This window comes from Parasteatoda tepidariorum, chromosome 3 (assembly GCF_982258835.1).
Source record: "Parasteatoda tepidariorum strain Cologne lab strain chromosome 3, Ptep-v5.0, whole genome shotgun sequence".
Taxonomy (NCBI): Eukaryota; Metazoa; Arthropoda; class Arachnida; order Araneae; family Theridiidae; genus Parasteatoda; species Parasteatoda tepidariorum.
The window spans coordinates 113,546,163-113,572,507 of record NC_141757.1 but is presented as its reverse complement, the minus strand read 5'-3'; the positions used below and the strand labels follow the sequence as shown (position 1 = coordinate 113,572,507).

Genomic DNA, 26,345 nt, shown 5'->3' with positions numbered 1-26,345 from the left:
TGTGCAGAGGAAATTACATTTTCTCTCCCTGATCACTTCTATTCCTCTCAAAAAAGAGGACAACGTACAAAAGAGAGTAAGAGAGCGTACACGCATTATTGAAAGTGTTAATTTAAATTAGTCCTCCCGATATTGGTATCAGACAATTTAATAGGGAAAAAATGCATCGGAAATATTGCATTACTTGACTGTGCAGAGAAAATTACATTTTCTCTCCCTGATCACTTCTATTCCTCTCAAAAAGAAAAGAACAACGCACAGAAGTTAGTAGGAGAGCGTACACGCATTATTAAAAGCGTTAATTTAAATATTAGTCCTCTCGATATAGGTATTTGACAATTTAATAGGGAAAAAATGCATCGGAAATATTGCATTACTTGACTGTGCAGAGGAAATTACATTTTCTCTCCCTGATCACTTCTATTCCTCTAAAAAAAAGGACAACGCACAGAAGTTAGTAGGAGAGCGTACACGCATTATTAAAAGCGTTAATTTAAATATTAGTCCTCTCGATATAGGTATCTGACAATTTAATAGGGAAAAAATGCATCGGAAATATTGCATTACTTGACTGTGCAGAGGAAATTACATTTTCTCTCCCTGATCACTTCTATTCCTCTCAAAAAAAGGACAACGCACAGAAGTTAGTAGGAGAGCGTACACGCATTATTAAAAGCGTTAATTTAAATATTAGTCCTCTCGATATAGGTATTTGACAATTTAATAGGGAAAAAATGCATCGGAAATATTGCATTACTTGACTGTGCAGAGGAAATTACATTTTCTCTCCCTGATCACTTCTACTCCTCTCAAAAAAAAGGACAACGCACAGAAGTTAGTAGGAGAGCGTACACGCATTATTAAAAGCGTTAATTTAAATATTAGTCCTCTCGATATAGGTATCTGACAATTTAATAGGGAAAAAATGCATCGGAAATATTGCATTACTTGACGGTGTAGAGGAAATTACATTTTCTATCCCTGATCACTTCTATTCCTCTCAAAAAAAAGGACAACGCACAGAAGTTAGTAGGAGAGCGTACACGCATTATTAAAAGCGTTAATTTAAATATTAGTCCTCTCGATATAGGTATCTGACAATTTAATAGGGAAAAAATGCATCGGAAATATTGCATTACTTGACTGTGCAGAGGAAATTGCATTTTCTCTCCCTGATCACTTCTATTCCTCTCAAAAAAGAGGACAACGTACAAAAGAGAGTAGGAGAGCGTACACGTATTATTAAAAGTGTTAATTTAAATATTAGTCCTCTCGATATAGGTATCTGACAATTTAATAGGGAAAAAATGCATCGGAAATATTGCATTACTTGACTGTGCAGAGGAAATTACATTTTCACTCCCTGATCACTTCTATTCCTCTCAAAAAAAAGGACAACGCACAGAAGTTAGTAGGAGAGCGTACACGCATTATTAAAAGCGTTAATTTAAATATTAGTCCTCTCGATATAGGTATCTGACAATTTAATAGGGAAAAAATGCATCGGAAATATTGCATTACTTGACTGTGCAGAGGAAATTACATTTTCTCTCCCTGATCACTTCTATTCCTCTCAAAAAAGAGGACAACGCACAGAAGTTAGTAGGAGAGCGTACACGCATTATTAAAAGTGTTAATTTAAATATTAGTCCTCTCGATATAGGTATCTGACAATTTAGAAGGGAAAAAATGCATCGGAAAAATTGCATTACTTGACTGTGCAGAGGAAATTACATTTTCTCTCCCTGATCACTTCTATTCCTCTCGGGAAAGGAGACAAAGTACAGAAGAGAGTAGGAAAGCGTACACGCATTATTAAAAGTGTTAATTTAAATACTAGTCCTCTCGATATAGGTATCTTACTATTTAATAGGGAAAAAATGCATCGGAAATATTGCATTACTTGACAGAGCAGAGGAAATTCTTTTTTCTCTCACTACTCGCTTTCATTTATCTCAAAAAAGGGTCATTGAACAGAAGAGAGAAGGAGAGCGTACATGTATCATTAAAAATTATAATTAAAATATTAGTCCTACTGTTTCGATATTGGTATCTGACAATTTAACAGGGAAAAAATACATCGGAAACAATGCAATTCTTGACAGTGCAGAGGAAATTCTCTTTTCTCTCACTAATCACTTCCATTCCAAACAAATATACATGAAAATAAGACAAGATTTAATCATATAAATGTAAGCAAAAGTAGCGGAGACGTCATTGAATACAAAGACCACAAAAAATATCATGGTAACCGGAATAGGGATTTCTGCAAAACTGAACAAAAATTATCAACTAATTTTGGTGCCCCCGATTCTATATTAGAGCTGTTTTGCCATTAACGAGACAATAAAGAACAATGTCTTTGAAAGATTTATATTTTGAGATTCAAAATCAAATTTCATAAAATTTAATTAGATTTTTAGAAATATAATTAAACAGTCTTACTCTTTCCGCTAACTTACAGAAAAGATTATTCAATCATAGCTATATATACACCTCTTACTTTATGGTGGCCTCTTTTCTTGAATGAAAATCTAAACTTATGCAATACCGGGCACTTCTTTTTTTGCCATCTTTAAATTTTAAATTGGAAAAATCGATAATGTATTTTTCCTCTGATATGTGTATTATCATTCCTTTTTTTCTTTAATATTACTTAATACGTTCTCTCAACACACAAAAATTCAAAAAAAAGAAAAAAAACACTCTTTATTGTGATTATTGTGGTTTAATTTGCTCTACATTTGTTTTGTAGAATTTGCAGCAATAAAATGTTTTTTTTTTTAAAAAAATTTTTTCATCTCTAAAATAACCAATGTGTTTAAAAGAATGTTTTAAAATGTAAATTAGGAGACTAATTTACGGAGCTCAAATATGTAGATTATTTTTTAAGGCGGGTAACTGACAAGAATATCTGAATCTCTTTGCTTATTAATAAATAAAATAAAATTATCTCCAAGTTTGAACATAATAATAAAAATATATACTTGCATGCTTATGGTAGGTGAACATAACCAAATCATTATTTATTAAAATCTATAAATGTCATTTTTAACCGGTGGGAATCCTCCATGAACAATCAAAATTTTAAATAATGGTGATATTTAGCACAAAAAAGCTGAAATCTATTATAGTTTTATTAATATCAGTCAGAGTAAACACCTATTTTAATTTTTAAAGCATTATTCATTGGTTTCTTTAGAGAATAAATGTTACAACTTAGTAGAAAAGAACGTACTAGTTTTAAAATACACTTTAGCTATTACTAAAGCTACTACGCACTTATTTTAAAACACAGTTCAAACTTTTAGTTTTAGTTCGGTAGTTAAGTCAGTTTAGGGTAAAATATAATTTCATTATGATCAGACAATAAGAACAGAAATCAGTTAAGAAAATAACTTTTTGTTGACTCTAATTAACTCTTATTCATAATTTGTCTCGACAGCATGGGCGGATCGTGAATTTGTGGGGCCCTGGGCTGAAACTACTTAGGGGCCCTAATAGCCATTTTGTCAACAAAAAAAAACTGTTTTCTGTAGTGATGTAGATAAGCATGTAGAAAAAAATAGGACAATAAAATAATTTTATTTATTTATTTTTGTTTGTGTATACAAACAGCAACTGTACAACATTATTGCAAAAGTAATTGACAGGTTATGTGTAGTTATGTTGTATAAATTATAAAGCAACCTTTCTGCATTTTCGTGCTGCAAATTCCTTTATTTGCTCATCACATTGTAAGTCCTTCGTTAAATCAGAATTTATGGAAAGAGTTGATAAATGATTTAGTCGATGGTTAGACATTGTTGTCCTATATTTGTTTTCTATATATGACATCCTGGAGAAAGAGCGCTCCGCTTCACAGCTAGTGATTGGTAAAGTTAAAAAAATCTTTAAGATAGTATAGAAATTTGGAAAACATCAACAAGTTTCTTTTCTTAAATTAGCATAAAAATTTCACTGCAAGAGGTGTAAGACTGGCTTAGGCTGAAGTAAATAAGATTTTAACTGAATGCACTCATTCATTAAATGCTCGTCTACGTGTTCTGGATAATAATAAAAAATATTACGTACACGATCTATGTTTTCCATACTTTCGTCTTGCAAATCCATTAAAAATTTGAATTTCTTGCTATACATCTCATAGACTTGGCTCCTTTTATTTGAATCCATAATCCAGCTTATCCAACACAACGTTTAGAGTGTCTCTTTTAAATTTTTCTGCGCCGTATACTGAGAATTTAGATGTAGACTTATCCGAAAATTTTGGAGTAATGCGTCTCTTGTTTATGTCATTGTTGTCAATTCCCACACTAGTACTTAATTTTTTAGCTTTCTCTTCGTATTCCTTTAGCTTCTGATCTGATTGGTGCCTTATGTTGTTCACGAAATCTTTTAATGACACAATTAACTTGTCGCCTTCACAAATATCACAATTATATCAAATATCTACATATATGTATTCAGGGCTCTGTATTTTTCTATTAACTAAATTAAATCTCCCCAAAATTTCTTCCCAAAAAAATAATCAAAATTGCAGTATCGAGTTTCGCCATTTTATTGAATAAATTTCGTGCCTCTTTCCGAAAATCAACTTTCTCATCCTCATTTTCGCTGAAACTTTCGAAAATTTTCATAATGTCATCATAATTATTTTTCAAAGCTTTGACAGCATCATAGTGACAAGACCATCTAGTCTGTCTTAAACTTTTTAACGTAAATTTGAGTTTTGTTTCACGATTTAACAGTTCCCACCTATGGGTCGAAGTAGAAAAGAAAAAGTATATTTTTTGCACTACTCCAAAAAAGTTCACAATTTTGGTTGCAACCTTAACAGATTCTTCACCAACTTAAGGGAATGAGCAGCGCATGGCACACAATCCGCGGATTTATTTCTTTGTTTTAGTAGTGCTTGTACACCATTGTAGTTACCCGCCATATTAGCAGCGTTGTCATAGGATTGTCCCCTACAATTATCCAGTAGTAGTCCATTTGTTTCTAAGACGTCTTGTAGAATATTAAATAAATGTAAGCCAGTATGACTACAAATTTTAATGAAGGATACACATCTTTCATACACTTTTCCCCGAAAATAGTATCGTAATACAATAGCAAGTTGATCATTGTGAGATAGATCTGGAGTAGAATCCACCACAATTGAATAATACTTTGTGTCGTCGTTATTTATTTGAGTTATAATTTGTTTAATTATCTGTTGGCCCATAAACTCAATTATTTCCTCATATACTGTTTTTGATAAGTACGATATTATCGATTTTGGTCTCAGCTCTCGTTGTTCAATGTGTTTACGAATGATTGGATCGAACTCTGCCAATAGCTCCAGAGCACCCATAAAATTACCATTATGTGGAGAGCCAAATACTTCCTCGGAACCTCTAAATGCTAAGTCCCTTATACTTAAAATTTGACCACTGCAATAACCTGTTTTAGGACATAGTGATAATATTCTGTTTCTTTTCTTAATTGTTTCTGAAGCTGCTTGTCTAAAACAGGTCTATTTTCTTTTCGTGTCAACCACGCTAACATTGGTTTCTTATGTTCATTAGAATCTTCATGATTTTTTAAACAAGTTAGTAAACTAAACAAGTTTGTCACTTTGACGACGAGAGCAGAAGTGCGGGGAAAAAAATTACGTAGGCGTTAAGCGGCTCGGCGGAAAGTCCCCCGTAATAGACACGAAAAAATACACTGGCCAAAAACAAGTGATGGGGAATTTCCCGTTCCGTTCGATAGACGCGCACATGCATGGGTTGATTGATCTCGGGGTTGCCAACCTTATAAGTTTTTTTTAATATTAGATATTTTTTTTAAATTCAAAATATCACCTATTGTTTTCAGTGGGGACTGGGGCCCTTTGTATCCATGGGGCCCTGGGCTGCAGCCCAAAAAGCCCTTAGGTAGATCCGCCCCTGCTCGACAGTAATAAAAAAATGCACTGCCTCTTTGTTTTATATGTTAAATCAATGTTACATTTTTTTTTGAGGTGCAAAACCTATAAGACTTTGAAACATTAAATAATGAAGGTAAGTAGAAAAAATGCACATTGAGTATAATGCAACGATATAATTAACATTTAATTTTTTTAAGAACTATTAGCAATTTCTATTAAAAATTACGCTAATTGCAGCTTAGCATTCCGTAGGAAAGACAAAAGACTAGAAATTTGAAGTACCAAAATGATGACTTTTTACGAACAAAGAACGAGGATTTTCTTTTTCATCTAGTAATCATACATTTCACTACAATTAGTGCATATATTAAAAATAAATTCTTTCATAAAATTATAATAATATTAGATTTTATTAACAAAGAAAGCTTTGTTACTTTTGTTAAAAAAAAATATATATACATACTTCAAAATGAAAAAAAAAATGAAAAAACATTGATAAATGTAAAGCTACCCTCGGGGTGAACAAGGAAAGCCTCCTTCAATACCAAGAAAGGTAAATTTATATTTTTCATGTGATATGATATGGATGTAAACTCACAAAATATAATTTCACATGAAATATAATTGCAGATTTTAAGCTCAGTATGATTTGTTAGTTTCAAATTCCTTTAAGCTAATTGTGATATGTAATATTTTGTAACAATTTTTATAAAAATAACTCATTTATTTATTGATTGTTAAGAAACATGATAATAATTTGAGCTGAAGGCATTTTTTTCAAACAGCATCTCTCAATCTTATTTTGATACCAATAAGGAAATGTTTAAAATCAAAAAAATAAGTACAAATATTTAAAAGAAAAAGTAAGTTTTGTTTATTCTCTTGAAAATTATTATTTATTAATTTCAGACACTCTACTTAATAAAAAACAAAATGAATAGATTTTTTTAAAAATTTTATTTTGTATCTTTGTTTCGTAGCATAAACTTAAAATGGTAAATGAAAATAAATGCATGTGAATCTCTATTCAAAAGTATTTATTTATTGGCGTAAAAAATAAATAAAAATAAATAAAATGTAATCTTACACAACATAGTTAATTTTGTATTTTGTTTATAATTAGTTAAAGGTTTTTTTTTTAAAAAAAAAGTACATCAATTCATATTTAAAATTAAAACAGTATTCATAGTAATGTTTTAATAATATTTTTGCAACCTATTGATTTTATGCGTTTTGTGAAAAATTCAAACAAAAATGGAATAAAAAAACTACGCACATTTTTACAATTTAATATACAGTTTATTTTGTAAACGGCATTTTAACGTACACAAACAGCTTTACATGAGACATCAATAAAACAGTTAAAACTTGTGTACAATATTTCCAATTTATATTACAGTAAAATATTTGAAACATTGACAATAATGTCGAAAAAAATTACAATCATTTTAACTATTTTGTAAATTAGGTAATAACCATATTCTTATTTTCCATGTTTAATACACATCATTTCAAATAAGTTGAAAAAATATGGTTGTAGTGTTCGTTATTCTGTAAAACTATATAAGTAAAATATAGCTAACTATAGTATCTGTAAGTAAAGTAAAAGATAAGTAATATATTAAAAAAATATATACAAGTAAATAACAAAATATAAGTTGAAGGATAGTGATGTGTATATAAGTAACATATAGTGTCAGTGTAACTATACTTATATACAAAAATATTCTGTTTATCAGAACAATAAGCAAAATCACATTTTACCCTCGAAATCTTTTGTGATAATTAAGGAAGATATTATTTAAGATATCAAAAGGAATTCTGACAAATAAAGATTTGTCATAATGTCAGATGAAAAATGTACACTCAGGTCCTTTCAAAGCTATTTAAACACGAATCACATATTTAACAACAAATAAGTTTCATCATAATCTGATGAATTACTGTTGAGCTAGTCGGGGTTTTAAAGGAAAAATAAAATGATTGCAGAAGGAAAGAAAAAGAATTGGAAAGTTATTCTTAAGTAACAATTTTACTATTTTTTTATAAATAATAATTAATACAGAGAGAGAAAAATTCTGGTAAAATTACCGCTAATAACATTTCTGATAAAAAAAAAGAGCCATAATTATGGTAATAAAAACCAAAAGAAACAGTATTTTAACTAATTACTCTGCATATTTTCCGTTCATGCGGTACGATTTACCGGTAACTAGTTGCTACGTATTTAGCAAAAATACAAAACTGAAAAATAACTTAACAAAAAAATGATTTTTATGCCATGCTCTAAGGCACCATATACAATTGCCAAATTTTTAACTTTTTACCAAATTTCATCACTCATTATAAAATCATATTTTATTGTTAGTTTTATCAAAATAAATACCAAAATGATTCGGTAAACTTTATCGAGAATTTTAGTGTTCTCATGAAACCAGAAACGCGGAAAATTTTACCATACTCTGGTAGTTTCGACCATGTTTTTTTCTCAAAGCATGCTTCATACATAATTTTAAATATAAATTCTGAAGATTCAACAGATTTCGATAAATATTTTTTATTTTTAATTTCGAATAGATTTGACTTAAGTGTTTATATTTTTAGACATAGGAATCTGAAAATAGGAAGAGCAGCGATAACGGTATATCAATTATATCGATTAAAGCTTTAACACAGATCATCTCTATATTTAAGTACAACTGATACTGTACAATTGAATTTTTTTTTAAAAATTTAAAACAAATGAAAAAATAGTATAAAACTAACAATAACTCTATAGTAATTTTAATAAGAAAATAGATTATTAAATATAAGCGCTATACGTTATTCGATTTGCATGTTGTCTTTTTTTCATTGTTCACTGTTTTCTTTTTTATTTATGTATTACTTTGTTTTAGTTAAGGTGATTAACGAATTTAATTTATAAACTTTAGAAAAACTCGTTAGTATTTTCATTCGAGTCACACTTAACTCTCGCAGTCTTATGTGAAAGTGCACAAACGCATTTTTTTATTTACAAGTGCCCTCCGGTTGAGTATGGAACATTCAAAAATTATTTCATCACATTGAACACCTCAGTTTAGTTAAAGTTAAAATATTATATTTCTAGAACCAGAATGATTTTTCATTTTCAAAACAATCTCAGTTTTGCTTTAAGTGCTCGGAAGTTAAATTTTACATTGTAACATACCATTATTCAATAAGTATATTATCACACTAACAATTGAGTGATATTACAAAGCGACAAAAACTGACATTATTTACAATCGGCAAAGTTGATAAACATCAAGGAACAAAGTTTACAACCGTCAGTAATACAGTTTTAAATATCAATTTGAGTGAAAAAAGTAAAATTTACACAGAATTTAGTTATCAAATTATAAATTTTAGTTCAATAAATATCTTTAAGAAAATTATCACTTAAGTTTGAATTAAAAATATATATCAGACATATATTTTTAGAACCATCTTTAAAAAGAAAGTAATAAAGTAAACACATTAGGGAACATCTCAAGCATTAATATTTAAGCTCAAAACTAACAAAATTGTTTTAATCTGGAATCAAAACAAATTGTTATCTGAATCTGAGAAGCTCCACTTAGAAAGGTCGGTTTAAATGCATTAAAACCAGAAAACCTGAGTAAACTGATATGAACTTAAAACTGATCATTAGAAAATCCAACAAGTGTCAGCGGGCAATCAGATAGAATGTTTTTACTTCCGCCTTCCTCAATAACTTTTAGGAAACTTCGATAGCGTTTTATTGTTTTTTTTTTCCTTGTTCAAATATCAATTAGTGAGCCCAAATGTGTTCCTACATAAATATATTTTTCTTACGACTTTTAAAGTACAAAGTATGAGTTGCAATTATGAAACACCCTACATACAAAATTAACTTTTTTTCTTAGCTTCCTAACTTATACTTTACCTATTTTTAATGAGGAAAATATACTTTGGTATTATTTAGTTCGTAAATTATTTCATCGATTTAAAAAGGATATCAAGTTAAATAATATACGATATCATCACACATAAATTATACAATATTAAACATTAATTCGAAAACATTAAACATCAATTAATTACGTTCAATAACACCTAATTATAACAACAATTATTAAGAATTCACATCAATAAAAACATCGAAATATTACTTTTAAAACTTTTTTTAAATGTCCAGTTTACATCGTCATAGATAAATTATAAAGCTTCTGATTTTAATTTTTCAAATTATACTTTTTGCATCAGAAAGAAAAATATGAGTAAGAGCATTAAAAATCAAAATAACGAATCAAGTTAAAAGGCCAGTTGAGGCTTAGAGGTGTTTTGAGTAATTGTCTTTCACTTCTCATTGCGTTCATTAACAGTTAATCATGTTTTTATATTTTAAATCTTCTTTTTCCCAGTTGTTAGATTTCGACAGCATTTTCATATCTCCACACCTAATTTTTTCTGAGTTATAAATTGTATACATTTATATATTCATTAATATCAACTATTCCAAAGTTATATACAAAAGCAGGTGGCTAAGAAACATCCCATATATACCCACCTGTTATGGAATACTCTCCCCAGAAGAGTTTTTATTTTGAAACGCTTTTCACACTTTTATTTTAAGCTTACACAACCATAATTAATTTTAGAATTGAATAAAAATATCTGAATACACCATAATTTTTTTCTGTGATATATTTTTTCAACAGAAAGAAATTTAGTAAACTTGAAGAAAAATTTAATATGGGATCGTATTGTGACAATTTTACTTGAACAAGCAAACAACAAATGTCGTTTACGGCCTTCAATTAAGAAAAAATTAAAAAGAATACACATAGAATAAAGGTTGGTTTAAGCCCAATTTAAAAAAACAATCATTTCTTGCACTGAGGAAAAAGTATGGTCAAAACTACCGGATTATGGAATAAAAAATATTAAAATTACCGTGTTCCGTGCTCCATGGGAAAACCAAAAAACTCGGCACTTCTTACAAAAATGCCTGGATAAAAATTTTAGTAAAACTAACACTAAAAGATGATTTTATAAAATACGATAAAATAAATTTTAATTTGGTGAAGTAAAATTCAATAATTTTATCATGATGCGTTAGACGTAACGTAAAAGCCATTTATTAGGTTAAACTTACTTTTTAGTTTTGTATTTTCACTAAATGTGTGGTAATAAGGACCATAATTTTGGAAATTAGAATTTCTGAAAAATCGTTACCATCGGTAATATTAACCATTATTATAATTATTTTATTCGAAAAGTCATTACCATAAAGTACAGTAATTTTAAAATAATTTTTTTTCTGCCAGTGCGCTGACATAAGAATGACAGATAAATAGTTTCCTTTAGCAACATTTATTCTATTCTGTACGTGATCGCTCTAGCGGGAGCCTGTAAATATCAGACATTAATTTATCACGTTTTCATTTAGTTCCATCAAAATCATTGGCAGAATCAGACGCCATTTTTTTAGCAGCAAATAAAAATAATTTCCCTAAGGAAAAGCCGAAGAACTTGAATAAACTCTCCAGAATATGGGGATATCTTTCAGAACCGGAACACACCGAACATTTGAAGAAAAATGTCTGAATAATTTTTAATTTCTATTATCAACAAACTTGCAACTGATAACTTTCATATTTTTACAGATGTGTGTATTAAGGTAAAATGTAATTCTTCTGTCTTCAATTCATTTTAAATTAAAGTGAAGTCAACATTGCTTTCGTCATTTCAATAAATAAATGCGAATTCAGAGCGTACAGAACTGTAATAGTTATAGAATATTCTTCTTCGTTATAGAATAGTATGTATTTCTATATCCATATAATTCGGAAAACAACAATAAAAAATTATCCAAATTACTTGAAATATTGCCATTTGTGTTGATTCTTAATAAATTTGTATCGTTTTTTTGGTAAGTTTTTTTTAGTATTGAAAGAATAATTTCAACTAAAATTCAGCTATTCTGTTTTAAGCCACATATTCAAATTCATATCAAGATCTTACAATTATAAAATTTTGCTGTGTAGTTGGTTATCTAAAAGTAATGAAGGGATAAACTATGTATCTATTATTTGAAAATAAAGTTTTCAAACAAAGAACATATCATTTTGGAATTCTCCGGAATTATAAATCTGGTAAGTGTAATGATTTTTACAATAAAAAATTTGCTTGTAAATCTTTTTTTTTTCACATTTGAGGATAGTTCTCTACAGAATGCTTTTTTACGTCTGATTAAGAACTATAAGAATAAAAAGAGAAACAATTTGGAAGTTTTTTATTTCAATATGAGGAAGTTTTAATATCGTTTTTTTATCCTAAGAATTCTTTATCTTACGTTTTTTAGTTTATAATTTTTTGATAAAAATTGTTGTTAAAATTATTGTTTTGAAAAATTAAATGGTATAACATTATGTGTTAATGTATACTTCTTGCATATTCTAATGTTTGGAGTAATATAATTCAAAAAAGAATGGAATAAAAATACGGTACTTAGGTAATAACGCCCCCGTAACTACAGATTTGGCGGTTTTTAAGTGCCACCAATCAACACCAAAATTTTTGCGACAAATCATAAAATAAAACACTTTATTTAAAATCAAAGTAGTTTATAGGATCTCGGTGGACAATGGGCAAAATATTTCACTCCTGAAAAAATAAAATTGCATCTTGTTCTATTTTTGGCAAATCCCAAAGACGTATTTTCGTAGCACTAAAAAATGGTAACAAAAATCGAAGGACAAATCATTTTGGAATTCTTCTGATTTATAAAGCAGGTAAGTGTCAATTTTTATAAAATAAGAAATTTTACTTTTAAGCATTTTTTTTCTTATTTGATGATAGTTTTCTATAGAATGGTTTTCTGCGTCCGATTATGAATCAAAAAAGAAAAAACATGAAAATTGTCTATTTTAATGTAAGGAATTTTTAGAATTGGTTTTTTCTTTTTTGCTTTGTATCGTAAGCATTCTTTATTTTACGTTTTTTAGTTTCTAAATAATGATTTTTATTAAAACTTACAATTTTTTGATAAAAATTGTTGTCAAAGAACTTTTCTTACAAAATTAAATTATACAAAATTGTGAAGCTTATGTATACTTTTTGTTCATTTTAATTTTTGAAGTAATGTGATTGTTAAAACTATGGAATGTAAAGTTTAAATAGGCCTTTCATGTTATATTATTAAATTTAGTAAAACTATTTCTCGGGCATTAGGTTTTAACTCTTATCAGAATATACATGTTTTTTTCTGTTTAAGTACAAATATTTTTCCGATGTGTTTGAGATGTTCCTTCTCTTTAAAAAAAGAGATAGCATTTTGTTTTCGTTTGTATGAGGTAGAATATCAAACATTTTTCTTTTTTTAAATTTAATTAGCCACAGTAAAAAAGGAGCGTTGCAATGCTACACGCTACATTAAAGACGTCTCCAGAGTAACTGAATGACTGTTCATATCGAAATCGCAGGTATTAGTCTCATACAACAACGCCCCCTTTAGTTTGATGCGATCGCGAATTGTAACATCTATTCTAGTTATTAAAATCACGCTCTTTAGAAACAAGTTTACCAATTTGAAAGTTTCAGATATTATTAGTTTCAGGTGAACGAGAGGAGAATTAAAGTTGAAAAATGAGCACTTATATGAAATATATCTTATGAAGAAAAATTAAAAGCTTGGCACTTATTGAAATCTTTATTTAAAATTATTTAAATTAAGGAATTATAATTGGTTTTTTGACACAGAAACTAACAATTTTTAGAAGAAAAAAAATAATGAAAAATACATGTTGTCCTAAACTTACGCATCAAAATTTCGTGTCATGGAACATTCTCACTTCCCTTTAATACATCTAAATTAAAATAAATAATTAAAACGTTACAATTTTACATAAAGCTACTGTATGCTCATTGAACATAGCAATTTTTTTAAAACAGTACAACAAAATTAATAAATTTTCTTGCAACATAAGAAATCAAAATTTAAAAAAAAAAACAAAATTATTCTTTCAACGTGTTCTAAGGTACAACATGCTTTTAATTCCAAATGTACACATAATCAAAATTGTGGTTAATATAAATGAATAAACAGCACTTTTTCCCAAGAAAAGCATTTAAAGATATTTTCTTACCTAAGTAAATCCGACTCAATTTAATATTATTTTATTCCTCATTCTTGAATTTACATTTAGAAAATTTAGATAAAATGAAAAAAATAGAGTGAATAAAATAGAATTGACACCTTTTCTTGCATCAAGATGTGAAATTGTTATTCGATGCTTCGAATTCTAGTTTTGTTCATATCTCATCGATTGATGAATTATGATTTAAAAAATAAATTATTCAATTAGATTCTCAGAAATGGACAAGATTTAATTCAAAGTACTTTCATTTTCATGAATCAATGTCAGTGAAGGTAATTAAGTGACGAGAATTTTTATTTAAAAAAATGTGAGCACAACTAGTACATTCTGATTCAATCCAAATTTTAAGTCATATAGAAATACCTATTCAAAGACAGAATCATTAAGTTAATAGCCTCAAATAATATTGATACATTTTCAACGCACTTTAGACAAATCATCGATATGATAATAGTTGAAAATAACGGATTTGATGATAATTTTTATTACTAAGAAGCCATGCTACCTCCAATGGTATCTTATGAGTTAATCCAGTTCCAAAGGGTAAAAGTCAAATATAAATACTTAATTATAAACAGGATCATCAAGAAAAAAACTACTAATAATATTATAACATTTTTAACGAGCTTAAGACATATCATCATTTTGATAGCTGTAGCTCTTGATCTTCTAACTTCATTTGTAGAATTACTTTCTGAAATTTTAATTTTTTCATTAGCAATGGTTAAATAATTTTAATATTCACACTGGTTGATATACATGATTTTTTCTGATTTAGGAAAATTATTTCTTGACTATAGAAATTTAAACCAATACTAAAAATACAAGTGGAAACTTAAATTATTCGCAGCGCCACTCCATTTACTAATAACTTTAATTTTGTAAAGATAGGTTCGACTTGAGGCTGAGTTTTTATTTTATTTCAACATCATTCAAAATTGTTATCAAATTCTTTTCTAAATATGAAATATTTTTTTAACAATGTAAATTTCATAAAAAGGATGCATATATTTAAATAATAGTTACATGATAATGACCTAACTTAAATCCGCAATATGTTTCTATGCTAAAGAACTTAAATATTTAAATTCAGTGTTAGGAGCATTAAATGTTAGAGAAAACTATGGTTATGTTTCCCTTATAACCAAAATTAGTTCTTTTGTAGAAAGTATATATATATATATATATATATATATATATATATATATATATATATATATATATATATATATATATATATATATTCCCTAGCAACAATTTTACATTGGCCAGTCTCAAAATTAGCTAATATGGGTCCTGTAAGAACATGCTCCTAGGGACCTATATCGGGATGTCTAGATTTTTAATATTGATCCTAGATTGGCTTTCAATATTGGAGCATGATTCATTTCTATCTAGGACCATTATTTCAAAATATAGACAGCCAAATATTTATCCAGCATAATGAGTCTGTAAAGGATCTAGAAAGAAATGAATCTAGGTCCATTATTGAAAGCCATTCTGGGACCAATATTGAAAAATCTGAACATCCCAATGTCTACCCAACATTAAAAGTGTATATAGAGCTCCTATGTAGAAAATAATATTGGTCCATCATTGAAAGCTATTCTAGGACCAATATTACAAAATATAGATTGCCTAATATTGGCTTATAGAGTTTTGGTAGAATCAAGCATGTTCAGATCTCGCCTACGAGTCGCCCATATAGGGCTAAGTTGAAGAATCCAGCTGTGTCTGATCCAGACTGAGTAGCTACAGCAAGAGGAAGTCATTGTCGCAGTCACCAATTGCAAGTCAATTGTTCACTGTGTTCCATCCATCAAAGTACGTGTGTTCGTATCAAGATGGCAGTTTCCGTCGAGATACACGTGTTCTGATCACGTATGAAAGTCACCTATGTGGAGTGCTCGTTAAAACAAGCATGCCTGCAAGCAGACTTTGTGGGACAAAGTTACTGATAATGTTAATATTCATCTATTACTAGGTATCCCAAAATAGAATCAGGTTAACATATCTTATGTACTAGGGAACTGGAATTTAAACGTTGTAGTGGTAGCTACGCTACAGGCTCTATATCGTAAGCCTGCAAGGATCATATATAGAATTTAATATTGGTCCTACGTTCAAAACCATTCGAGGACAAATATTAAAAAATTTTGATACCCCTATAAAAGCCCTTCATTGTAAACCTATAAGGTCCCACACAAAAATAAATATTTGGTCAGAATATAAAGCCATTCTAGGACATATTGTTACAAAACTTATACATCACAATCTATGTTCGATATGGAAAGTCATTCTAAGACCATTGCCTAGAAATATATAAGAACATTACAGGCTGGTATTTAAGAACAAGTTTTGTATTTGCATCTATTGAAACTGGAAAAACTTAATTTTTTTATAATATCCATATCTATACCTAATTTCTTAATAGGTGGTTTATAATACAAACAAGTCTACCTATAACAGATTTTTCGTATTTGTTTCTTTCACATTAGTCAAAGAACAATATAAATATTCACCTTTTGAAAAGAAACATTTTTTCTTTGTTTGTCTATTAAACTTCTGATAGTTCATATAAAAGTTTGGTAAAATTACACAGGATTGAAAGAAAATTTTTGTTCAGGATTATTTATTTCGCTTAGGATTAATTTATTATGAAATAAGAAAATCACTGCTAAATTCTTTGTCTTAAACTCTTAGCTGATCCAAATATCTGAGCAGAGAGTGCAACGTAGGCAAAAAAAAAAAAACGCATTAATGAGAAACGAATATTCAGTGCCTTACAGTATTTATTTCTATTTCAGAAAAACAAATTAATAGAAAAGAGATCAAACTTAAAAAGTATTGTACTGGGGTCAAATTTGATTTTTTACTTTTTATTTGAACTTGCCAAAAAGGAAACTGATTATTATTTCGAAAATAATTTTTTTTTCTGAAGAAAGAATAGTGGTTATGACTCCCTTTAGCCCCACCATTTGTGTTGACAAATAATTTAAACATGCCATCAATGCAGACACGGAATATTTTCGCCCATTCGAGTACAAAGTTCCCACCAAAAAATAAAAAAGCATTGAACCTCAAATTTCCACGAAGCATAAACGTTTAAATTTGAAGCAAATCAACGCTACGCCTGCAAATCTGATTTAAAATTGTATAAAAATACTATGAAGCATTGCTAAAACGCAGACGGGGTTTTCAGATTCAGAAAAGAAGAATGTTTAACAGACATGCAAGCATTTTTGAGATGGTAACACTCATCAACAATGATGATAACGCTCTAATAATCACCTCTCTCATTCAAAAAATTAATGGTTTATCTCTACGCTCACTCTTCACAATGTCTATATACTATATTAGGACCAGTGACTAAATTTTTTTTATAAGAATGAACATTTAATCGAAAAAATGGTTGTATGGATTCAGTCTTTTAATAATGTGAAAGATGAGGCACAGAGCTGGGGAAGCATGAGCATATAATAATTGCCACACCGTCCACAATATTTAATTTGACTAACTTTGGAATTGCGTAAAATTTAACTAAAAACTCCAATTAACGGAAAATAAACGAGTTTCACATATCTGTTAAATAAAAAAATCCGCATTGAAGAAATCTTTTACGGATCAAATACGATTCAAAATCAACTCTAAAATTTTAAAGAAATGAATGCTGGACGTGGAGGTGCAAGAAACAGAATTCCTTATGGTACATATATTTTTAGGAAATAATTTCAAGTTTCGTAGAAAAAACTGTTTCATGCTAAGACGCAACAATCATTGAGAAGCAATCATCGGGGTTGATGAAGGCAGCTTACGTGGCCTTCTAATAAGATATATATGATATAGCCTTCGAATAAGACAATAAGTGTGGTAAATTCTGAAAAGAAAAGCTGATAATTCAATTAAATTGTATTCGGAGTGAGCTATGCAGAAAATTAAACAGATAGGTATATATAATACCATTAGAAGATGATGGTTGAGAATCTGCTGACTCTTCATTAGGCAGTTCGTCCGAAAACCTGAAAAAAAGATACAGTACTTTTTTGAATGAGTAAATACATTTTTCTTAATAACTTAGGGAAATTAAAAAATTTTTTTTTTACATTAGTTAGTTTTTACCTTTTTGTTCTTCTACTGAAAATTAATATGATTCAAACTCAAAATGAAAAACGCATTAAACAATTTGAAATTAATCCTGAACAGATTATTTGATTAAAAGATTATTATTTGAAATTTAAATAAATAATATTTTTTTAACCTTATAACACGCATATGTTTCTTTATTTTCTCATTAAGTTGTATGAACTTATATTATGACGACAAATACATGCAAGCAATTGATGGGAACACGTAGAAGTTCTCCTCAGGGCGCATTTCTTTACGACAGCCATAGAGGCATTTCAAAATAAAGAGTAAATATAATCAATCTTTACAATGCTTCTATGCCTCTAAAAATTAAAGGGATAAAGTAATTGTAAACGAGTTTAAGATTAAAGAAGAAAAGCAAAAGACAAACTTACTGATAAGAATGAAAGTAAAATAAAAATGCGTTATATTCAGATATACTTAATTAATTAAAATGAACAAAAATTGCTACGAATAAAAAATATAATTAATGTGCTTTTAGCTTTGTCGTATTAAATAATTTGTAAAAAATATATAAAGTTAATTACATTTCAGTACTGCCATCTATGAAAAAGAACACTTTAGTAATAATAATTTAAAAATTTAAGGGATATAGAAAAGGAATTCGATAAGAACAATAAATAATATTTAAATTATAAAAATTATGAAAAAAACCCATTCAAATAAGTAATATTTGCAAAACTTTACATACAAACGTAAACTAGGAACAAACCTTTTAATTGGTTTTTTCTTCTTTCAAAGGGTGGCTGTTTATAAGTCAGAGCCCAGAGGATAAAAAGCTATTTATACACTATCTTTCATTCATACATTCTTTCAAGAAAGTAAAGTCTAAACGTATTACCAGTATTCATCAGGAATGTTCATTTATAGGGTCACAGGTCCATTCATACTTAATAATAAAACTATTAATTACACTGGATGATTGCAATTAAAATTTAAAATTATTTTATGAAAGGAAATATCCTCCTTTCATAAAATAATTTTAATAATTTACTTAATGAATTAATTGATCCAGTATAAAATATCATACATCAAAACTATTCCTCCCAGTGACTTTAGAAATAGCTTATCATAATTAGTTTCTCCCTTAAAATAGAATCAGGTAAATAATATAAACGGAAAAAATAAATTAGTCTGCTAAGTGGTTTAGAATTTTATTGAAATAAAATTGAAGGAATGAATAAGGAAAATGGTTATTATTTAAATTTATCAATGTCTTTTAAAAACTCTTTATAATAGAAATTATTCCCTTAAGAACTAAGAATATTGATTTGTAATAGTATTGGGAAAAGATATTTGAAATATAAATTTTGTTAAAAATTGATTCACTTTAATAAATTTGCTTAGCTAAAATTTAAAAATCATCAAAATTAATTTTTAAAAGATCTTTAATAAATCTGAGAAAGAAGGAATTTATAGGAAGATTAGCATATCATTTCACGAAGAATTACTCTTGAACAAAAAGAAAAAATATTGCAAACATTAGTACTAAAATTATTTCTAGCGTTTTTTGATTCGTCACATTTACAAAGATTATTCAAATTATTTATAGCTAAATCCCAATAATTTCAAATAATTTTTTTTTTAAATCTAAAAATGGGTTTGTAGTTTAGTTAAATAGGGAGAAGATTTTTATTTTTATTGAAAATTGTGTGCAAACAAAGTTTATTAAAAATCTTATTTGCAAAATCTAAAATTAAATAGTCTGGTTTAGGTAAATCCTGGCGTTTACAATTATTTTTATACAAATAGCTAGATCTTTAACTTGATTTAAAAAGTTTGAGATATCTTGTTTTAAATTAAGTTTCATTTTATCTAATTTCTAACAATGTAAAATTTTGTTATGGAAATTAAAATTAATACCTAATAATTGTTTTTAAAAAGTTTGAAAGTAATATAGATACATTCGTTTTTATTAAAAGATTTAAAATTGAAATTGCTGTCTAAACCTTACAAAAAAAATAGGTTAATTAATAATCAGATATTTATTTTCTTCTTCGAAACTTTTTTCAGGTTTTTCTTTTTCAAATTTTTTAAACCGGTGTTTTGAAAAATTGTTTAATTCTAAGGCTATATATATATAAGTAGTCTGCAGAGTTATATTTATTTTTTAAGATCTATGTAACCTAATCCTTTAGTTTAGAGCTTCGGAAGTGCAGCCAATACGATAAAACTGCAAGTTAAACATATATATATATATATATATATATATATATATATATATATATATATATATATATATATATATATATATATATATATATATATTTTAAACTTTTTGATCGATGTCATTTATGAAAAAGGTTGTGAAACAAGAGATTTATATTTTTATTTTACATTTTAAATTTTTTTAGACCTAGTACTTAAAGCATATAAAACGTCATTAAAATTTTAAAAGCGATCGTATAAAATTATCTTGACGAAAATCAGAGTATAAATAAAATGAAATATGAGTAAAAAATTTAATATTATAAGTAATTAAATAAAATTTGTAAAAGGGCGCGATGGAAACTCACAAAAACTCAATTAAATATATCTAATCATTTTTAGAAATATTTTTAATTCTTAAAGTATTTAAAGCAATAGTTTACATTCCTCATCATTAATCGCTTAAAATTATTTCAAAAAATTGTTCCCAACACTCAAAAATTTTTTTACTTTAATTTACAAAGAGTATCTGGGAAAAGGTGTAGTAATATACATGATATGAAGTTTTAAATTAGCAGTTCTGCCTTTGAAGACTTAATAGAGTCTTAAAAACATCATGAAGGATTTCTTTTTCAATTTTAAATTTATAGAAAATGTAATTTATTTCAAATAATAAATTATAGTCTTTCTTCCTCCTCCAATAAAAAATTAGTTACAAAAATTAAATACATAAAGAGCAAGTTTATTGCATTATATTCTTTAAAAGAGTAAAAAGGACCTTTTATTTCTTATAATAGTTACCAGATGACAGCATCAGTTAAAGAAGGCCGTGTTATTTCTTTCCTTTCTTTCATTTATGTTAATTTTATTTTGATAAATTAATATTTTAATTTAGTTTCATTAAGTCACTTTATATTTAAAATTATTGATATTTATTAATCGGTATGAGATGATGTTTATAAAACAGATATTTTATTTTTCCTTTTTTAGAAATATTTCTTAAAATGAATATTTAATTGTTTTTTCAATTGATGTAAATGCATATCTATAAGAATAACATTTCGCTTTTTTTAACATTTTTGCCAACATTTAACTCACTAAAAGGCTTAAAGATTTTAAAAGGAACTATGCAATTAAAACTATTTCAATGATATTAAAGAAGAAAATATCTCTTAATAATACTCATCGATTTGTTTGTTTTTTCCCCACGAATTTAGTGTTATTACTAATTTTATAAATTTTAACTCTTATATATTTCATGGTAATAATATTTTAATTTAATTTCACTTTTTCCGTATTTGACCATAGCTTCAGAATTAATGAAGAGAATCATAAAGCATTTTTATACATATAAAAAGCTTGTATTTTTCACTGTATTATTTGTTTTAGTTATTCATATTTCCTTTTCAAAACTTCCACAACCATTTAGCATCATGTGTTAGCCCGAAAATATACTTGTGTGCTAGTTTATAGAATTGCTTAGTATCATGAGTTTTCTCAGTAAAATTTTACTTTCACAACAGCAGTTTCGTAGCGAGCTTAACTCGCGCCCGGGGCACAATACCCTTTTAGCGCCCCCCCCATTCAAAAACCACATAATATTATACATAAAATATACTCGCAAATAAATAAATAAATAAAGTAAAATAAATAAAGTCATAGACTCAAGCTAGGCTTCAAATTTGAGACAAAAAATGTAGTTGAGAGAACAAGACTAGATTTTGAAATGTATATGATCATCTAGAATTAGTTCAAAAGATACCTATTATTTATTTTACATATTTATAAAGAAATATTTTAAAAACACGCAGTTTTAAAACAATAAAAAAGTAAATATTTATTATCTCTAAAGAGATACATATATGTAATAATCATATGATTATAATACATTAATAAAACTAATTACTATGTCTAAATTTTCCGTGCTTTCGATGAAGCAAATGTATCAATAATATCATCAAAATTGATCATTCAAAATTTTTCTCTTTCCACACTTAAAAATGCTAGGTCACTTAGGCGATCTGTCAAAATTAATTTTAATTTGCTGAATGAACGTTCGCAGCTAGCAATTGATACTGACAGGGCTGGCTTATGCATGTCGCGGCCCCTAGGCAATGCTCGTCTCGGCCCCCCTCCCTACCGTCTTCTGACTTCCTAATATATTTTTTCGCTAACACAACACTTTATTCATAATTACGCTGTTTTTTACAACATAGGTGTATTATCACATTATTCAATAAAAATATTGAATCAAACGAAAAGAATATAAGTAATTAATATATGCACTTAAAAAAAATCATACAATAAGCTTAAATATTAACTCTTCTAACTTTTTTTGTTACAAAATCGTTCATTTATTTAGCGGATCGGGGAATTCCCCAGTCATGCGACGAAAGAACCAGTACTGCCAACCTTATTTTTACATACTCTTTGGTAGCTTGGCCATAGAATATACATAACTATGGTAGGTACCAGAACAGTAAGTGTGCATTCACAACGTTGAATTTTGCGCGTTTTTCAAGCGTGTTGTGTTAAAAAAGCTGCTCTTGCTGTATAGTCATCTGATTAGTCGGCGTTAAAATTACCGCGATAAAATTGCTTGCGATTATATTACTGCGTTATATATGAACTAATTACCATAATATTAATATCTAATTTGGAATGCGTTCAGAAATGTACTAAAATAGCGTCGACGTAATCTACAGAGCAAGACAATCGTCATTGAAATTTCGAATTAAATTTTTACTGTTTAAGAAACATTGTCAATTTTTTCTCTGTAGCACAGGGCCCCTGAACGTGGCGGGGCCCCTAGGCAGTTGCCTACAGTGCCTAATGGATAAAACGGCCCTGGATACTGAGATAGTCAGGAGTATTTGAAATGCCACTCTCAGATTTGGAAAAACATCTTCTCCATTCGAGATTGATTATAAAAAAAAGAAATTCTAATGGAGTTTTAGGTTTAATTTCTTTTCTACTGCGGAGTAACATTTTGCTGTCACATATTTTGATAAAAAGTTCTATTACATTGAAATCTGTATTATGAAATTCACCCAGATTTTTACAATTTTTTTTCAATGTCGTTATCATCATTATCCTTGTTTAATAAATTTTCGACGTCTAATAGAAATCCAAATTTGAAATTAAGGTCACTTAATCGTGTACACATTTCTTGTTGGAGTTAATCAGGAGCTTTCATAACGCGAGAAATTTCACTTTCTGCGGAAAGACCACCATAGCCAATTCTCCAGGCACGTATTGTTGTATCCATATCCCATTTTTCACAAAGAGACTCTGCTTTTTCTATTGCCTCTTTACAAAGCTTGTCTCAAATTTCGGCTAGTTCAGTCGCTAATGATTCAAGATCATGGAACACTTCTCTAAAATTCATTCTAGAATCTTGTAATCTGAGCTGCACACGATCAATCCTTCTTAAGATTTCGTACCAGAAATGAACTAAAGTTATAAAACTAAAGGTTAGTATATTTTGCAATTGAATTGTAGCTTCACTTCTGTTGTCACTTGTAGTGGTAGTGTCCTCTGATAATTTTTCTATTAGTTCTTTTATATTCTATAGCCCATAGATGATAACGATAACCGCTTCTATTCTGGCGCTCCATCGCGTTTCAGATGTGTGACCTGCCATCACGGCAGCATTATCGCAACATTGTGATCTGCAGTTTGTTAATGAAATTTCATCGTAATTTAATTTCTCTAAAATTGTATTTTCGATCGAGGCTGCATCTTTAGCATGTATTTCAATAAAACTTAAAAAAGATTCTTTGATGGAAACTTTTTTATTGATAGAATCAGCATCTACATACCTAACGACTTGGGACATTTGTTCTCGATATCAGGAGTTGAATCAAACGAAAGTCCATAATATTTATTTCTTTTGATATCGTTTATTAGTTGATTTCGAACTGTAGATGCCAGCAGATGAATTAATTCATTTTGAATCTGTGGTGACAAATATGAGAACAACAAATTTTTCTGTTAACAAATTTTTTCATACTCTATTCACTTAATAATAGAATCGTCGAATAGATGTAGTAAGTAATCTTATTTGATTTATTACTTACCAAGAATGTCTTGAACTTGAAAGGTAATAACATAGTGAAATATACAAAATAATTTATGCTGACATTAAACTTAAACAGGGTGTCTCTTAGTTAAGTGTTTCAGAACTTCTAAGAGGGGTAGGGAGCATCCTGACAACTCGAAATCATATAGCAATGCGGGGTCGGAAATGCTTTCCTGAAGCGGTGACGTACACAGAAGCACCATAAAGAAAAGAGACCCGTAAGTGAAAAATCGTTTTAATAATGCATTGAAAAAATTATATGGTACATGAGTCAAAGTAAGTTTTCGAAGTTTCTGCCACCGGCTACAATGTACACCTCACATCTCCGGCGCATGGACATTCGAACATTCTGCAATACTCCAGGCATATCCCGCAGGCAGCTACTGCGATTCTTGCAACCAGCATTATCAACAGGGGTGTCATAAACCAGTGTTTTCATATGACTCCAGAAATCAAGACATGATAGGTCGGGTGACTGAGGAGGCCATATAATTTTTTCAATGTATTATTATAGCGATTTTTCACTTACGGTCTCTTTTCTTTATGGTGCTTCTGTGTACGTCACCGCTTCAGGAAAGCATTTCCGACCCCACATTGCTATATGATTTCGAGTCATCAGGATGCCCCCTACCCCTCCTAGAAGTTCTGAAACGCTTAACTGAGACTCCCTGTATACAACATTTAATAACATTTCATTTTTATTCTAAGCAGAGCGCGATGACAAGGACGTGAATTAAATATTGAAATATATTTAATATGAATATGAATTTAATATAATATGAATATGAATTTAATATAATATTTAATATGAATTAAATATTAAATATTTTGATTAATATTTATGAATTAACATTTATTGTATTACACTGGCACTAATTTAAAATATATTTTCCAGAAATCAATTATAATTTTAAAAAAATTATCCAGCATTTTTTTGTTTTGCGAACCATTTTGCGCCCCTTTGTGAGTAGTGCCCGGGGCATGATGCCCCCCCCCTTGCCCACCCCTCGCTACGCCACTGCACAACAGTGTCAACGATTCATATTATAGTTTTCCCTCTAGCAAATGCTCTTTGTTTCTCTACAACACATGCTGTTGCTCAGATTTTTATTTATTTTATTTTATATAGTATTGCTAGATTCAAGCATGAATATTACACACTCCAGTCACATTAATGTGACCACAACCTACTTTCGACGTCAACGTGAAATAACCAATCAAAGAAGGCAAGTGGCAGCACATCACAGTGGAGTGTATATATAGTTTGTCCTAGGGCACCGGAAAGCATGAGACCAGAGATCGACTCAAGCCTTTGACGAGTAAAGACGGGTCTTATCTCTGAGCGACTAATGCCTTATAACAGAACAGCTCGCGGCGGAGAGGCGTTACCACCTAGCCGCCCAAAAACACCCGAACCAGTGGAATCGGATGGAGAGTACGTTGATGTTATCGAATATGATACATTTGATGAAGCCCTCACAGCCAGTAAAGTTCAGCAGAAATTCATTCCATCAAATTCAAATGTTAACCTTATTGCGTTCTACGCTCTGTTCAATAGTGATGAATTGGAAGAAACAAAAAGACCGCTTCAGGCATTTCTCAATTTCTGCGAATATGGACAAATATACGACTACTTTCAAAAATTACTTGATAGTATTACCTTAGTCTGCAGATATAACCGAGAAAAGCGGAAATATTCAGTGTCAGCGCAAACAAAAAAGGAGGAACCAGTGCCAAGTCAAGAAACTACTAATGTTCCAGAGCCTAACACTCCAATTGCCGAGATTAACCCGCCAACAGCCGATATCACCCCTACCCCTGCGGTGGAAAAAATGGAGCTCAGTGTCGGGGCCACGGCCTCAGACTCTGAAAACATCATCGAACCTCCAGCGAAAAAGAGGAGAAAGAGGAAGAA

General features: G+C 29.0%; 1 protein-coding gene across 1 annotated transcript; it reads right to left on the bottom strand.

Annotated features, from left to right (window-relative positions):
* Positions 1-4,810: 4,810 nt before the first annotated feature.
* Positions 4,811-19,065, bottom strand: LOC139426674 (zinc finger MYM-type protein 1-like). Its single transcript, XM_087160259.1, has 3 exons — positions 19,043-19,065; positions 18,016-18,074; positions 4,811-5,442 (listed from the first exon to the last, which is right to left on the bottom strand). The coding sequence occupies exons 1-3, from the start codon at positions 19,063-19,065 to the stop codon at positions 4,811-4,813; spliced, it is 714 nt and encodes a 237-aa protein (XP_087016385.1).
* Positions 19,066-26,345: the final 7,280 nt, after the last annotated feature.